The following is an 18411-nucleotide window of genomic DNA, read 5'->3' on the forward strand; positions in this document are numbered from 1 at the left end:
GTGGTGCTGTGGCTCAAGTGGTAGAGCGCTAGCCTTGAGCTGAAGAGCTGAGGGACAGCGCCCAGGCCCAGAGTTCAGGCCCCATGACCGGACCCCCCCCAAAAAAAATTACCTGCAGAAATGATCAGAATATTGAAAGACTTGAAAATTTCAAAGGAAACCTTTTTAATGAACTGGTGTTTTCAGGGATGGCCACACACCCTGGTCTTGGCTCCTAGGAAACCTTGAGAATCATTTGTTAATTGTGACCCAGCAGATGCCGGGTCCTGTACAGCAGTTCCTCTCAGAGTGACCCAAAAGGCACAGCGTTAATGGCCTCAAGCAGGCTCATTGTCCTGTTCTTTTGGCAGCTGCTGCTCAGCCAGAGCTGAGCTTCTTCATACAAGCCACTGCTTTGTTCCCCAAACACACACACACAAGCAGAAACCATCAGGGCCTAGGCTAAATGATTAGCCAGATTTGCCTGGTTAATAAGAACCTGAAACTTCCAAACAACCATGGTTGGTAGAGTTGGCTAAAATAATAAGAGTTTCCATCCTCCTCTGGTGCCTTGTTCTGCCAGTGTATTTATTCCAAATTTGGAAATGAATGCTGAGATTTGCTCAGCTTTCCTAAGGACACAAATCTGCAGTTCATGGTTCCTGAAGGCCCGACCCTGTACTGATGATGGCTGCCCACAATTAATTTCATCAGCTTCTCTTTGAAAAGAGAATCCTACGGCTCAATCTCCCAGGTGAGCTGAAATACAAAGGGGCAAATAAAAATATCAACTGTTGGTTCACAGAAAGATAGTAGAAGGCCACAAGACAGATATCTTTGTTTTCCATCTCATTTAGCCAACCTCTGTCTGAGCAGGGGCAAAAAATCCCCAAAGTCCATCTCTTATCTATTTTTTAATAGCTGATTCCTATAAATGTATTAGCCAAAAGGAGGTGGGGATACAGGAGGGAAGTGCTGTTTTCCTCCAATTTGGCCAATTCCCCTATGAGGCAGAAGGATTCCCTCCCTTAACATAAGTAGGAGGGTTGGATAAATGGTAATTTTGTTTCTTTTTTTTGTCCAATTTAAAACATTACAAGAGGTTGTCAAATATATTGTCGTCAGAATTATCTAAATATCGCTCATTAAAAAATAGGTATATCACATTAGATCATTTTATTTTTTAACATAAGTTTTTTATTGTGAAAATATGCTACAGAGGGGTTTCAGTTATATGAGCAAGGTAATGAGTACATTTCCTATCAAGCATTGTTGCCTCCTCCTTTGTTTTTCCCCTACCATCCCTTCCCTCCCACCTCCTCAACTACACTCCCCCCTGCCCCCACCCCTACTCCTGCCTAAATTGTAAAATTCATTTTTCAACATAGCATCTTGTACGTTAGATCATTTTATAAAATAAAAACTCAAATCACATATTGACAGTCCCAGAGTCTAACCATACTCCCTATCAGTTGCAAAGATTTCAAACAGCAAAAAGAGAAAACTAAGCCTGGTGCTGGTGGCTCATGCCTGTCATCTTACCTACACAGGAGGCTGAGATCTGAGGATCGTGGGTCAAAGCCAGCCCAGGGCAAGAAAGTCTGTGAGACTCTTACTTCCAATAAACTACTCTGAAAAAGTCAAGAGTGGCACTGTGGCTCAAAGTGGTAGAGCACTAGCCTTGAGCTAAAGCAGCTCAGGGACAGCACCCAGGCCCTGAGTTCAAGACCCAGGATTGGCTAAAAGAGAGAAAGTGGGAGAGAGAGAGAGGGAGGGAGAGATGGAGGAGAGAGAGAGAGGGAGAACGAGAAGGGAAAACTAACAACATTAGGTATTTAAGCAGAAAATAATGACTAAATTCCAAGTACAATTTAATCATTGCTGTTTAAGTCACTAATAACATGATTTTAGGTGCAATTTCACCTTCTGCCATAAAACTTCCAGTAGAATCCCATAGTAAAGTGTCTTTGTGCATGCTGTTTCTATTTACCTGTAGGCGTGTTATACATCATACCATTTCACCCCATAATTAAACAATGCAAACAGTTCCTTACCTATCAAATTGTAAGCCGTTTGAGCTATCTCTTGTTCGAGTAAATAAAGTATGCAGAGGAAAAGTTGAAGGACACATAACACAGCTCCTGTCCGTGATGGATATTGTGGGATTTCTGTTTCCTCTAAGTAAGTTTGTGGATGCGTCTGATGGGATGTGTATGAACGAACATTCAGGTAGTAGTAATGGCAGCTTCTTGTAGCTACTCAAAGATATCTTATTGTGTGTGCCAGTTGAGCTGCTGACACCAGGGTATATTGTGTTCAGTTCAAAAGAGTAACTTCCTTTTTCCTTGCCAAACTCACCAGATCTCAGAGTACCAGAATGAGTGTTTGCAAGTTAGATTTGGAAACAACTAGAAATATCCTCACAAGTCAATGTTCAGTAAAGAGAGATCAAAAGGAGCTTAACTGCCTTTCCCCTGGGACTAGGAAGACTTTGCAAAATTTTTTGTTTTTAAGCCCCTCGCTTCTATTACGTAATGGAAAATATTTTACTAACTCTACAGGAGGCCATTTTTCAAAAACGTTGTGACATCATTGACTCCTGGGCATGTCAGTTGTAACAAATACATTTTTGCAATGATAATAATTTCTTGAAGGAAAGTGAAACCAAGATGCATCTTTAAAAAAAAAAAAGGTAAAATAACAGACTTGATGAAGTAGAGCACAAAAAAGTGACCAATGAACAGATGCTGGTGGCTCATGCCTGTGATCCTCGCTCCTCAGGAGGCTGAGATCTGAGGATCGCAGTTCAAAGCCCACCCACCCAGAAGTGTCTGAGACTCTTCAACTCACTACTGAAAAGCCAGACACAGAGCTATGGCTTGAGTGACTTGAGTTTAAAACACACACACACACACACACACACACACAAACACAAAGATTCAGGGACAGTGCCCTGGCCCCCAGTTCAAGCCCTGCGTGCAACACACACACACACATTAATGAGATTTTTCTATTTTGTTTTTGATCAAAGAAGGGATCAAACAAAATCACTGCAAATGCATGGTGGCAGTCTCTCCAGTTTTGAGGAGGAGTCCCTGGACTCTGTGTGTGAGCACCCATTGGGGTGGAAATGACCCCACAGAGAGGTCAGCTGAAGTTAGGAGCACTTGGACTCAGAGAAGAGGTGATCTTGATTTTCTTTTATTTATTTTAACTTTTGCAGACTAGTGATGGTCTCCTCTCTTTCTCCCCCCATTTCCGCATACAAGAAACGACGTGGAGCATCGTACAGCACAACGGCTCGGACCTGACCCGGGTCCGCAGCGCCCACCCCGAGCAGCCGCACGCCGGGGTCTTCCGGTACCCGGCCAGCGCGGAGCAGCTGCAGGCCACCATCCGCCAGGCCGAGCACTGCCAGCAGGAGCTTGCCTACTACTGCAAGAAGTCACGGCTGGTCGATCAGCAAGGTAGGGAAACTGAGGCAGCGCCCGCGGTTGGAGGAAGGGACCAGGCTGTGAGTCGCGGTGGCCGGTTCACCTCTGGGGAACGCTGAAAATTAGAACAAGTCGTTGGAAACCGTCCAGTCAGGACCCAGCAAGATCCAGTCCAAATTCTCTATGGGGATTCCATTGTAAATAATAGTAATGATCATTCAATAATATTAGTACTGGGAGATGTATACTTTAATATCTAGGCAATATATGTGTTATTAATATATTTATATATAAAAACATTCCTATGTTACGTGGAACTACATGTATATATGTATATATATATGAATACATATGTAGAAACAAATACGTAAATATATACTTTATAGTATTTGGAATTTAATATTACTAAATATTCTTAATAATAATAATAATAATTATTATTATTATTGTGTGCTGGTACACAATGAACTCAGAGCCTGAAGTCTGAGGCTAAGCTGTTTAATCGAGGCTGGTGCTCTACTTGAGCTATGACCCCTCCACTTCTGGCACTTTGCTGCTTAATTGGCAATAAAGAGTCTCACACACTTTTCTACCTGGGCTGGCTTTGAACCATGACCCTCAGGTCTCAGCCTCCTGAGGAGGTGGGATTACAGGCATGAGCCATAGCCCTTGGCAAATATCTCTTCTTATTCCTCTACACCCACCCCATCCTATGCATAATTTAATGTACACCCCCGAAAATAGGCTTACTCCTGGGGGTTGGGGCATGGGGAGTGTGGAGTCTAAACATGCCATTACTAAAGGAGTACGTTCTGTGACTGGCATGTACAGCGGTGACTGTAGTTAGTCACTAGGCTGGAAATTTGCTGGGAGAGAAGGTTGAACACACACGCATGCGTGTACACACACACACACACACCTACAGGAAGTGACAGATGTGACAGAGTAGCATTACCACCATTTCTCCAGACACACCCACATCAAAACATCACACCGTACCGAACGCATTGGATGTGTGCCTTTTAATTTTAAATCAGCTTTACTTACATAAAGTGAAAAATGAAGCAGAAAGGACCACCGTGACAGGCCCAGATACATCAAACACTAATAGAGCCAAAAAGGAACAAAGAGAAAACCCCACAATGCCCACATTGTTTCTGAGCGCACCCCCTCCGCCCCCCCCCAACTTGGGGTGACGGAAATGGCACAGAACTTGAAGGATTGCGTTCTTCAAGGCCCCTGCTGCTCGGGAACCTTCCAGCCACTGCTAAAGACAACAGTACATTCCAGCAGAAGGCTGTAGGAGTAAATAGATCATTGCTAATGACAGGTTTATTTTATTTTTTTCAAGTCAATGACCCTCAGGGTGAGGGCAGATAAATTGAATGGAGAGAGAGGGTCTCATTCAGACTCTGAGGTCTTGGGAAGAAACTCAGAAGGAAGAAGAATGGGAAGAGGGCTGGATCTTCATGAATGAGCAGTGTTCAGGTGGTAGTGACCTAGCTGAGGGCAAATATGAGAAGTGGTAGAAAAGGACATTGTCAGAGACTGGGTAGCTATCACCCAGTACCTGGTGAATGACCCTGGGATTTATAGCTCATGAAGGACTTGGACTACAGTAGGTGTGTGCAGTGTGCGTTCATGGATGCCTTCATATTAACTTTTCATTTCTGAATTCTCATGAGTTTTGAAATATATTCTTATATTTATTTCAATTATTTGCTTACTTTAAGAAAAGTCTTGGATGCAACTAGAGACATTTATTTGTTACCTTGAAAACTTTCAGGGGGTGTCTATTTTATAGGAAGATCAAAGGTTTCAGGGTTAAAAAAGAGATTTAATATTTAGGAAGAATTTATTTTCTCTTCCATCTATGAACACATAATCATTTAAGTGGTGGATTAAATATATCTGGTAAATGTTTCAAGTAGGCTTAACCTTTTAGTAATGAGTTAATCATGCAAGTATAAAGAATGATAAAGATTCTTGATATTAATCACGTCATGTGTGACACAAGCTTCTAATATTCCTTCCTCCCTTTCCTTTCCTTCCCTTCTGTTCCCTCTTCCCTTCTTCCCTTCCTTCTTTCTTTCTTTCCTTCCTTCCTTCCTTTCTCTTTCTTTCTTTCTTTCTCTCTCCTTCCTTCCTTCCCTTCTTTTTCTCTCTCTTTCTCCCTTCCTCCCTCTCTCCCCCTTCCTTCTTGTAGTGAGAGAGGTTGTCAGAGGGATTATGTAATTAAATTACATAATTTGTATGCACATTTGTATGCAAGGGAGAAATAATTAGCAAACACGGAAGCTTCTTAGTGGCGATTCTCAGATAACTTCAGGGTTTAAAGGTCCCCAGAAAAAATGACCTGGCACCTCTGAGTTCCTGACTGGTTCCATGTCACTTACATTCTTCTCTCTCCCTCGTTCTGGAATGGCTGTGATTTGTCCTCTGAGCTTTTCTTCTTTCTAAGATGGATTGCATACATGTCTCAGCTTGCTTTCTACAAATCTCGCCTAAATGTTCTGTCTGTTCTTTGTTCCAGTTCCGTGGCATCGTGTTTAGTCTTAACTCTGAGAAGTAGCTGGTAGCAGAACATTTGTTGTAGAAAGAGATACATTTGGCTAAGGGAAACTTTTTTTTTCCTAGTGTTATATTTGCTTCAGGCTTAAAGATCTCTCAGTGTTATTTCTGTAGTTTCAAAATAAATAGCCAGGCTGGTAAATGGAAGGGAGAAACTAGACTGCCAAATAAATCTTAAGTCATGACAAGAGAATGCAGCACCATGGCTAAGGTTTAAAAAAATCAGCTAGCAGATCTTTAACCAATTTCCATCGTGAGATAACTTGGTGCTTTTACATAACATGCCATACTGTTTTAATGGGTGTTTCATGATTCCCAATCAATTTTGCTTTCTTAGGGAATGACTGTAGCTTATGCGAACTTTTTAAAGATGACTTTCAAAGAGATTGGATATATGAGGTACAATTAATACATTTTTTTTGACTCGTGTGCTAAGTTAAATAGGAACTACTGGTTTCTACTCAAAAGAAATATATATATGTGTGTGTGTGTGTGTGTGTGTGTGTGTGTGTGTGTGTGTATGTATATAATTTAAGGCTAAATATTGACTTATTTTATTTTTTAAAGCTTTTCTTGGAATACCTTTATGCCACAGCAACCTTTTGCTTTCTCCTTTTACTCTTTTCAATGACTTAGGAGTAATGGGGAGTATTCTGGGATGGAGGGGTGGTCCCACTTCTCATTCCTGTCTTTCAGATGGAAGTCCTCTGAGCTGGTGGATTGGAAGGACCAATGAAACCCAGACTTACTGGGGAGGCTCCGTGCCGGAGCTCCAAAAATGCACTTGTGGCTTGGAAGGGACTTGTATTGATGCCCATTACCATTGTAACTGCGACGCGGACCGGAATGAATGGTGATCTTCTCATGTTTTCTTTATTCAAGAGAAAATCTAGGCTCTTAAATGAGTAATCTTAGTATGTATACAGCTAGGCAAGTACTTGGGTGGGTGAGCTCAAGGAAGAAGATAGATGAAGGTGTGTTTTGATGAAAAATACTTCAAGCAATCAAATCCTCAATTTAAGAGCAAAGCCATGGGAGGTGGGGGGAGGTTCCCTGTCTGTAATAGGCCATACATTTATTTCATTTTCCTAATATGACAAATAGAGACATCTATTACATGGAAGTCAGTTTATTTACAGTGTCTCTGGAAACCTATGTATGAATAAGCATTCCATTATTTTCAAATGTATTTATAGTCAATCACAAAGGATAGCTCATCAATAATCTGTTTATAAAAAATTTAAATATAAACCCCAGTAATTTCTAACCATCACTTTTTGTGCAGGTCCTAGGCTTGAATTCAGGGCCTGGGTACTGTCCCAGGACTTTTTCATCTTTTCTTCAAGGCTAGTGCTCTGCCACTTGAACCACACCTGCACTCCCAGCTTTTTAGTGGTTCATTAGAGATAAGAGTTCCTGCCCGGGCTGGCTTTGAACTGTGACCCTTAGATCTCAGCCTCCTGAGTAGCTAGCAGTACAGGCGTGAGCCACCAGCGCCCAGCTCACTATTACTTCCTAACATTCCAGCTTAACCCCCTCCCCCCCCTTCTCCCTTTTATGGTGGTAAGGTACAGATCTCAAGACTAGAATAGCATTTGAATGGCAGGCACCATACCCAAGCCACAGGATGCTAGAACTCAAAGGTAACACAAACTTCTTGGGACAGAGGGATTTCAGGAATCACAGAGTTGGGGGAGGGAAGAATGACTGGAAATGGAGGAATTCCTTGGGGCTCCACTGAACAAACTCCTGCTACCACCCCCAGATTTTCAACGGCCCTTGCACAGAGTTATTTTTAAAAGGAAAACTGAACAAGTTATACTGAGATTTCTCTAATGACTACCAGAGAAGAGATGGTATGGAGAGTTAAAGTTCTGAGATGTCAGTCCATTCTGCTTATCATCTGGCTGACAGAAGACCCTCATCTTTCTTTACAGCAAATATCATGTCCCAGAAATGAGAGAAAAAGAACAAAAATGGAGAGAAAAATAGACATAGGGCAACCTAGTTAAGTATAAAACCAAACACATAAATTTATTGTGAAAAGGTTGTCATTTAATTACCTATGAAAACAATAATGAAATCATGGATCAATGACAGAATCCAGGATCTTCACTGTGTATCATCCCAAACATTCAAAGTATTCTAGCAATCATTGAATGTTCCAAAAAAGAATAAACTTTGATCCAAAATCAAGAAGTTAAAAGAAGTTATTATAAAGAAACCCCAGGGTACTCATGTTAAATTAGCAGGCAAAAACTTGGAAGCAACTATTATAAACATTTTTGAAGACTTCAAGGCAAAAATAATCATAAGCCAAGAAAGAATCATAAGCAAATAAATGAGAACTATTTTAAAGAAGAAAATGCAGATTTTAGAACAGCAAAGCACAATATCTGAAATGAAAAAGTCTAATAGAAATTCTCCAGGCTAAAGAGAAATAATATCAGGTGAACACTGAAATCTCCAGGAAGAATCAAAGAGAACAAGAAATCGTAAATATGTTTGTAAATCTAAAACACAGGGTTTAAGTTCTTAATTGCACAAATAAAATCCATGGAATAATTGTAAAGTGTATAACATTTACATTTAAATATATTAGGACAATTTCATACAGAACAAACATGGAGTGTATTGGTGTGTATGTGGTGGAGGACTGTTAAATAACTTGACTCATGGGAGAATTTTCAGACTTCTTTGTGGTAGTAGGGTTTGAATTCAGGGCTTGCTTTTGGTTATGTAGGTGCTCTACCACTTGAACCATGCATCCAGCTTGGCTTTTTGATGGTGCTTTTGAGAGTTTCGAGGTGTTAAGTGTTAAGGTGCTGGTGTTAAATCCCAGTCCTCCAGCTCTTGGTCTTCTGAGTAGCTAAGGTTATGTGTCTGAATTATGGGTATTCAGCTTTTAAGCTTTTTATGTTTAAAATACAGACTTGGTTTTATTTTTAGGCCGGCCTGCATTACAGTTCTCTTTATGCTTCTCATGTAGCTGGGATGAGAAACACATAACACCACACCTGGCTTTTCTTGGTTGAGATGGGGGCGAGGGGAAGCGGTCTCCCTAATTTTTGCCTAGGCTGGCCTCAAACCAGGATCCTCCAGTTTTCTGCCACCTGAGTAATTAGGATTATAAGTGTGAACCATTGTGCCCAGCCCATTTTGATATTGTTTTCCATCATAAAATATGAGTAGACTGTCATACACAGTAGATGTATTTTCACTTTATAAAGAAAACATTAAAATTCAAAGGAAGATTTTTTTAGCTAAAAAATGAATTGAGTAAATAAATCTGAATATTAGAAATTCAGAGGAGACCAAGATAAAGGAGCAAAAGGGAAACAGGTGGTACAGGGAAAAATAACAAGAAACGAAACAAAATGCTAAACCTATAAACATACGATCAGTCATTGTTCAAAACTTTAGTGAATTCACTTTTTTCAGCAAAGGTAGAAAAGAGTCCTCTGAATTAAAAACAAATCCCCTGCTTTATTCTAATTTTAACATATGCTACATTTACTATTGTGAATTTTAATATGTACAAGAAGATCTTTAACTTACCATGATTTTCGGTGTTCTGAGATGAGCAATTGGGTCATTGTTTTTCTTGTTCGTATGCAAATATAGCTAAAAACATCTTGGTTTTGAAATGCAGTGGAAGTTGTTGTTCATTTAAAAATTACCAGAATAAGCCAGGCCCTGGTGGTAGCTCATGCCTGTCATCCTAGCTACTCACGAGGCTGAGATCTGAGGATTGCGGTTTGAAAACAGCCTGGCGAAGGAAAATCTCTGAGACTCTTATCTCCAATAAACCACTCAAAAAAGAAGCCAGAAGTAGTGCTGTGGCTCAAGTGGTAGATCACTCGCCTTGAGCAAAAGAAGCTCAGAGATAGCAGCGCCCAGGCCCAGAGTTCAAATCCCAGGACTGGCAAAATAAATAAATAAATAAATAAATTACCAGAGTTATTTTAATAATGGTGCTACTTTTTTAATTTTTAGGACAAACGACACTGGATTCCTTTCTTATAAAGAACATCTACCGGTAACAAAGATCGTGATTACAGACACTGGGCGGCCACATTCAGAAGCAGCTTATAAACTGGGGCCTCTGCTGTGCAGGGGAGATAGTAAGTGATTCATGAAAGTGTGCTGGAAGTGACCCGAGGAAAGACCTTCGCGTGCACATCATATGTCTGTCATCTGGTAACCCTCCAGGCTTCCCTCAGGAGAACATAGAAGCACCGGGATACATAGTTCAGTCAGTCATTCAATGAATGCCTTTGATAAATTGGGTGGTGGTGGGAAAGCTTGTTGGAATGCTGAGAGAAAAGATGGTTGGGTTGTACCTTCTGACCGGTCCATGAGTGCATTCCAGGACCCTTAAATTAGTGCTCACTTTGTTATGAATTCCTGGGAACCTTCAACTGGTAAGCCTGGCAGGCAGGGAGGGGGGCTGAGGAGGTGGTAAACTTAGGCCATCGGTAGGATCAAATGCCAGTTAGATCAAACATATTTCATCTTAATCTCTTATTAATTTTTTAAATCAATTTGTGTGCAAGAGAATTGACTTTCAACTAGTGAGACCTACTGTTATGTTTATTCAGTATATTAGCATCTAAAGCAGAATTTTTAAAATTCATACATCACAATTTATACACAAAATGCACACAGACAGACATACACATAGGCACACACATGTGTGCTTTATATATACAATGTGTATCACACACAGACATGAATACACACATACACATATGTTCTCACTAAGTGCTCAAATGAGCAAGTATATCTTGTCCATAGATTGTTAACCACTCTGAAATCAGTTAGCTGAGAGGCAGGAGCATTAATAATATATGCTTTTAGTATTTCCAGAACCTAAAATAGAAATTGAAGAAAAATGTGTTTACCTTAAAGCATACCTTAAGCTAGGCGCCAGTGGCTCATACCTGTAATCCTAGCTACTCAGGAGGCTGAGATCTGAGGATCACGGTTCAAAGCCAGTTGGACAAGAAACTCTGGAAGACTCTTATCTCCAATAAACCACTAGAAAACCGGAAGTGGTGCTGTGGCTCAAAGTGGTAGAAAGCTTGCCTTGAACCAAAAAGCTTAGAGACAGAGTCCAGGCACTGAGTTCATTCCCCAAGACTGCCAAAAAAGAGGGAGAGAGGGAGAGAGAGGGAGAGGGAGAGGGGGGGAGAGAAGGAGGAAGAGCAAGTCGGGGGGAAAGAGAGGGAGAGAAGGAGGGAGGGAGAGAGGGAGAGAGGGAGGGAGGGAGGGGAGGGATGGGAGGGAGGGGTACCTTAAAATATCATCCCAAGATCTCAGCACACAGGAACAGCATAGATCTCACAATTTTGTAGATAGGAGTAGATTTGTAGAAAAGAGAAGCTGATATTAGTCTATAAAAATTATATGTGTACATTGTATACACTGGCTGGCTCTCACATCCGCCTTCCTCCCAACCTCCATCTCTGGTGTGGATCTCCTGTCTTTCCTGTCCTGCCACAGGCCCATCATCACATGGATATTTCATGCAAATGCAAATGGTGTGCACACAGATGAGCCAGGCCTCAGCATTACTCAGAAGCGTATTCAAGTCAGAGGAGCCATGCAGAGATGGAGTGGTGTCATCTAACTGACGTTTGAGTGAGATTGAGCAGGCTAGAGTCAAAGCTAGGAGCCTGGGTGCAAGACCCTGTTATTAACTCAGCAGAGAGACTAGGGTCGCTTGGCTCAGGCCTCCGTGGTGATAAACGGAGGGTCAATCCAATTTGCTGATGTATTGGTATAAATCTCAAGAAAGAAAAGTCAACAGTGGCAGGAAGGTGTTTGGTGTAATAGTCAAGGGACAGACTTGGGCGGGCGAAGATTGTCTCCGGGGTGAAGGCATGTCAGTGGGGCGCTTTGGAGCTCACTCTCTGGATCTGTTCAGGCTGAGACACCATTAGATCTTCAAATAAAGATATGGAGATGCCACTTTGAGATTTCCAGGCTTCTGAAATATATTCCTATGTCACATACATGCATATGTGTATAGAAGTAATAAACCAGCTGGAGTTACTGTGGCTGGAGAAATTCAATACCAGGGCCTTGGGACATTCCCACAGTGATAGAATGAGGTGATCACGAGGAAGAAGAAAAGAAGATGGAGAATTTCTAATTGTTGAGGACAAAGGCAGGAGTGTTTAAGTATCTGGACTCCAAGTGGAGAGGATGCTTCTAGAAGGTGAGGACAGCGACCTGTGGGGATTGGGTGTGGAGGAGGGGAGATAGCAGATAGCAGAGATCTGGAGGAGGCGGCAGACTAGCCAGAGGCCGGTGAGAGGAGTCAGGGAGAGTCCACATGGCCAGGCGGGAACATCTCTTCTATTTTGCTTTTCTATTCCCCAGAACAACTTTTCCATGTGTTTTTCTTCCCTGGTAGAAGGTCAGGGACAAGAAGCAGAATGTTTTTGTGCTTGGGAAAGCTGTAAAATCATTCTCCAAGAACACAAGACTCATAGTGGAGAAAATAAGGAGCTAGTGTGTGATTGAAGAGTAGCCTTTAACGTCCACCTTTGCCATGATGTTATGTCTCACGTGTGTTCACATATGAAATTCTTTAAGAGATATGTCTACTCATCTCCAACCACATATAAAGACTGCAGCTAAGTCCTAGAGGCAATAAGGAGCTATGAACTAAGGAGCTATGAACTAAGAAGTCAATTATGAATAATTTACTAGCTCTTATTTTTGAATGATTATGGTCAAGTCAAATAATTTAATTAATTAATATATAAATGTAATATCTGGACATGGAAAAATTCAGTGTGTTTAATTGAAAACATACACTTTAACAAAAAGTCTATGCGTATGCAAATACCAAAAGATACTAAAGACTATTTTACCATTCAGAGTACTTGAAAAATCTTTTCAAAAGAAGGATAATAATCTGAATGTCAAGTTCCTTTTGACTTTATCCATGTCGATAAAGCGGTGACACTTTTACTAGAGTCTGGTCAATGAAAGGTCGTAATTATACTGACATTTGTTGTATTTTTTTTCTCAGATCAGAATGACTCCAGTTTTGTTGTTTGAAAACCTGCATTGGATTATAGCTGGTCTATTGGTGGTTGTTGCTCTTCTCTAAAGGATTTCTGAACTTTATTGATAGCTATACATGTTAATGAAGGGAATCTATGTTAGGTTGACCAGATTTATCTTTAATTATCAGATATTCCCCTTTGTGTGTTGTAATCCCATCATTTGCTTCAAGCAAAGGACACTGAACAGTTGTAAGGCTCTCCCTGGGAATCTAACACAACTCCATAGCTTTGTCTCAACTTATTCTGGAATGACCAGAGCTTAATGAAACCCCAAATTTAAATAAGCTTCTCTCACCCCATTTTCTCTTTTGTATACCCTCATATACGAAGACAAAAGGTAAAGGGATGTTTGCTCCAAAATTCTATTCTTCTAGACTCTTCTAAATTAATAGTGTGTCTTTGGAGAATGGAAATGTATACACATTTGTCATTAATATCAAAAATAGTTTTATATAAAACGAATACAAGAATAATGATAAGGAATATATTCTTCAGGGATTGTGTATAAAATTCTTTTAGTGTGAGGACATTATTATTATTATTAATATTATTTTGGTGTGGGTCTGGGACTTGAACTCAGAGTCTGGGAGCTGTCCTTGAGCTTTTGTGCTCAAGGCTAGTGCTCTGCCACTTGAGCCACCGCTCCATTTCTGCCTTTTATTTGGGTGGTTAACTGGAGATAGAAGTCTCATGGACTTTCCATCCTGGGCTGGTTGTGAACCACGATCCTCAGATCTCAGCCTCCTGAGTAGGTAGGATTTCAGGTGTGAGCCACCGCCTCCCGGCTTTCTGCATCATAGGAGGTATTTGTCATATAACCTTACTGAAGGGGTGGAGGGAAGAGAGAGGAGAGAATGTTTTCCACTATTCGGCCATTGACGGACACCTTTCTGTGACCACAGACTGTAATTATCTTCTGTCAGATTTCATGTGCTTCACTCGCAGTGTGCTGTATGGATTTCTAGTGAGGTTCATAAATAGTTGAAACCAGTCATAGGGGTTCTAGAAAGAGGAAATAGTGTTAGATTCAATCAATACATAGGTTTTTCTGTTCTAATCATATAGCGTGTAATTAATGGTGCGATTTTATTTCTGAAGAGATCTGTATTTCCAGTCTATTTTTAACAATTCATAAATATTTAGAAGATGCATTTAATGGCTAAATATGTCTTACATCAGTGCCTGGACATTTCTAAAATTTTTGACTATTTAAGCAAGGATTCTAATTGCTTCTTCCTTCAATTGCTGCCTCTAGGCACGCCCCAGGAAAGCAATCGTCTACTTTCTTTCTCTGTAAGTCTATTCATTTCAAAAGGTTGTTCTGTTCATGAGAAAACTAGAAGTTTAGCACAACATTTATTTTTAAGAAGTACATATGTTACCGTAGTACTAAATTAAATTTTCTAAATGGGCTTAAAAAAAAAGAAATCTGAATATATGGAATCAAAAAGTGTATCACCCACTTCTATGTAAATAAGTCGATGAATCCTGTTTCTTTATATCTAAGTGTGTGCATATATACACACAATGAATTATATGTGTATATAATTGTATGTCAATGAATATACATAAAATAATATCTTTACATATATATAATGGAATTTTAGTCATCCATTAGGAAGAATAGCATGTCATTTTCAGGAAAGTGATGGACCTAGAAAAATCTATATTGAGTAAAGGTAGGCTCAGGGAGGCAAAGGGTGTATGTTTCCTCTCCTTGGTGGAAGTTAAACCTAAAATATAAACATTTATGAAAACACATACATATGTATATGACACGTGTATATTCAGACGAGATCGGGCGCGTTCAGGGTGGTATGGCCGTAGACGACACGTGAATATTCAAATGGACAGTAGTATGTTATGGGGAGGAGTGAGCTTCCCTAGTGTAACTCTTTTGAACATGTTGTAACTAGGGGTAGGGGAAGCAGGGTAGAAGGGGAGGGAGGAATGGTGGGTGAAAATTGCTCCAGTACTCAGTGTGTGCATTGTGAATGTGAAGCCAGGAAGTGGGTGTGGCCTAGCTGGGGCAGAGGACAGGAAGATGGGGGACAGGAAGATGGGGGAGGGCCGTGGGAAGGCTGATGCCCATCAACATGTATTGAACACATGGAAAGACCTGGGACCTTGAACCCTCTTTGTACAACCATTTGAAGATAATAGTACAAAGAGAGAAAGATCCCCCAAAGAATGAGTCACAAAGTCAACTAGAAAAAAAAAAAAACACCACAGGATGGTGTTGCCCAAGGATTTTCAAGTCTCTAGTGCCCTATATTGTATTTAATTGAAAATATATAGATTGTTAACCATTTAATTATTACTAAGTACTGATTGCGGAGGATAATGCCTCCTGATGTGTTTTTGTTGGGATGAGAGAAGATGTTTGAGGTCCCTTGACAACAATCCACACAGTATGAGATTGGATTCAGATCAGCTCCTGGGGTCACCTGAGGGAATTTCAAACCCCCCAATCCACGGAATCATTTTCAAGGACCTGATATTACTGTCTGTAGAGTTACTCTTTACCCCCTGCTCCCCTCCCCTAGTTCCCCAGATCATGTAAATATTGGCCTTGGCTTCCTTGATAATTGTCTTGAATTAACAGCAATTTCTTAAGCTCATAAAATGTCCTTACCTCATTTCTTTACCTATTGTGAATCTGTGAAATAAGGTTGGCTCACTAAACAAAAACATACTATTATGGGTATGAGCGTGTGGTAGATACCTCAAGAAACAAATTGTTTTCATTACTAGAAGAGCATTCATTGAACAGAAAACAGCAATTCAAAGAATTGCTCTTCTGCTCCAAGCAGTCCCCTGAAGGCCTCCAAAGGATGCTTTCTGAACTACTTTGGTATAATATGAAACAAATGAAATGTTCTTTATATTAATATTCTCTAATTTAAACCCTGTAAGAAATTCTGAATGTTGCTTGTATAATCACACAAAATAAGATTGAATAGCACTCCCTAAGTTAAAGTTATAGCTTTATTTTCATTTCCCCATATGACATTTCAAGAGCAAACCGTGTCAATACCTATCAAGTTGATCAGGTAAGAACTGTTAGAAACACAAATGTTATTATCTTCTTTGATTTGCATTCTTTTTGTGAGCTCACATAGAAATAGCTAAGGAAAGGTCATAAGGAAGAGACTTCATAGAATTCAGGTAATATACAGTTTGATTTGTCCCGAAAGAAAAAGAAATCTTTTGAAGATTCTCTGATGAATAAATTCAGCTCTTAAATTGTTCACCTGTGAATTGACTTTTGATTTCCCTTTCGAACCAGGTCTGCAAGAAAAAATAGAGTAAATAAATAGATAATAAGTCATCTGATTTAGATTTTAACAGAATAATATAATCTAGGGGACATGTAGAATCAGACTCAAGTTTGTAATTTTTGTCTAGCTCGGTATCTGCTTTTGGCTGATAGAACAAACTGTTGTTCTGAAATTGTGGCTTTAGACTCCAGAGGATCAGTTCATCTGCTGGGGAGATGATTTCAACACAGAATTTAATCAGGGTTGGGTGTGAGCAGAGGCAGTTGCTTAAACCTAAAAATGGCATTACTAGTTGATGTGCCCAGAATTTGCTGTTGACAGCCACAATGCACAGCTCATTTCTCTAATAATTCTCCCTACCAACTACATCTATCCAGCTGTACTTCATTCCTGTCAGCAACTGCCACTGCATTTATAATGTATCTTCCATATTTTCTCCTATATATAGCACCCATAATATATATTTTTTTCCCAAAGGAAAGTTGCAGATATCGACAAAAACAGTCTGAAAAAAAAGTGAAAAGAAACGGTTGTACTTGAGCCAGGCCCAGTGGCTCATGGACAGCTAATATTGGGGGTGTCATAGTTGAGGCCAGCCTGGCCAAAAAGAGAGAAGGGAAAGAAAATGAAAGAGAAAAGGCTCATAAGGTGCCATCCCAACTTTAAAACGAAACTGGGCTGTGGTAGTGCGTGGCTGTCCTCCCAAATCTAAGAGGAAGCATAAATAGGAGGATCATGGTTCCGATCAACCTGGACAAAAAGGAGATCCTGTCTATATTAGCACCAAGAACTAAGGGTGGATCAAATGGGAGAGAGAGTGAACGCATAGTAAGCCTGAGACACTGAGGTCAACCCCCAGTGCCAAGCAAAATAAGACAAAGGTTGTATTTGGACAGTAACTATAATTAGCTTTAAGGTCAACATAATTCTTTGCAGATTCTTTTGTTGTTGTTGTTGAGACTTTTTGAGAATATTTTTTCGTTTACTTCGCTGTGTGTGTGTATGTGTTGTGTGTGTGTGTGTGGGGGCATGTATGTATGCTGGTACTGTGCCTTGAACTCAGGACCTCGCTCAATGATGGTGCCCTACCACTGGAGCAACACCTCTACGTCCAGTTTTTTGCTAGTTGATTGGAGATATGCGTCTCCCAGACTTTTCTGTCTGGTCTGGCTTTGAACCTAGATCCTCAGATTTCAGCCTCCTGAATAGTTGGGATTACGAGTGTGAGCCATCCATTTGCATGATTCTTACCCACAAAGTCACGGATGACTTTGAACGAGGAGAGCATTTGCCAGGGAATAGCAGCGCCACACAGAGGAAGTTGGTCTTGCTCTGTAATTAGATGAGGATATTTAAAATGTAATCTTGGTTTAAAAAGAACTCTGAAGGCCCATCTTATGATCTTGTAAACTGTGTGTGTGTGTGTGTGTGTGTGTGTGTTAGAACAAAAAATCTGTGAGCTTCTTTAAGGGTTTAGTTAGTCAAAGCAAGTGGGTGTTTACATTTTCAAATTATAAAAAAAATTAACCTATTACAGCTCGGCATGTTCTTAAAAATATGACTTTGGGGGCTGGGAAAGTGGCTCAGTGGTAGAGCACTTGCCTCACATGCTCGAGGCCCTGGATTCGATTCCTCAGCACCACATAAGAAAAAAGCCGGAAGTGGCGCTGTGTCTCAAGTGGTAGAGTGCTAGCCTTGAGCTGAAGAGCTGAGGGACAGCACCCAGGCCCAGAGTTCAGGCCCCATGACCGGACCCCCAAAAAACAAAACAAACAAACAAACAAAAATATTACTTTGGAGGAGCTTAGTATTTAAAGTGGGACTGCGTTTCCTTCTATTGAGATCATTTCTGCAGTGATAATTCTTGTCCTGGTTGAAAATAATTCAGGGTTGTAATTCCTGTGAAATTTCTCTTCCTGTATGCAAGCCTTGTATTCTGCACAGTTCATAGTAAAATCTAAACCACTTTTGCATGACTAAACAATGTTCACATAGAAAAAAAAACAGCTAAGTAGAAAAAGTATTATTACTGTACATCATTCATGGTGGGTTGTGAATTTGTTC

At 40.4% G+C, this 18411-nt stretch overlaps 1 protein-coding gene across 2 annotated transcripts in view; it reads left to right on the top strand.

Moving 5' to 3' along the window:
* Cntnap4 (contactin associated protein-like 4) overlaps positions 1-18411 on the top strand; it is a 223873-nt gene that overhangs the window by 166434 nt on the left and 39028 nt on the right. For both annotated transcript variants that reach the window (XM_013013005.1, XM_013013006.1), the window contains 3 exons: positions 3249-3446; positions 6681-6837; positions 9981-10108. In XM_013013005.1, the coding sequence (XP_012868459.1) occupies positions 3249-3446; positions 6681-6837; positions 9981-10108 (483 nt within the window). The remainder of the gene's footprint in view (positions 1-3248; positions 3447-6680; positions 6838-9980; positions 10109-18411) is intronic.

This window comes from Dipodomys ordii, unplaced genomic scaffold (assembly GCF_000151885.1).
Source record: "Dipodomys ordii isolate 6190 unplaced genomic scaffold, Dord_2.0 Scaffold18, whole genome shotgun sequence".
Lineage (NCBI taxonomy): Eukaryota > Metazoa > Chordata > Mammalia > Rodentia > Heteromyidae > Dipodomys > Dipodomys ordii.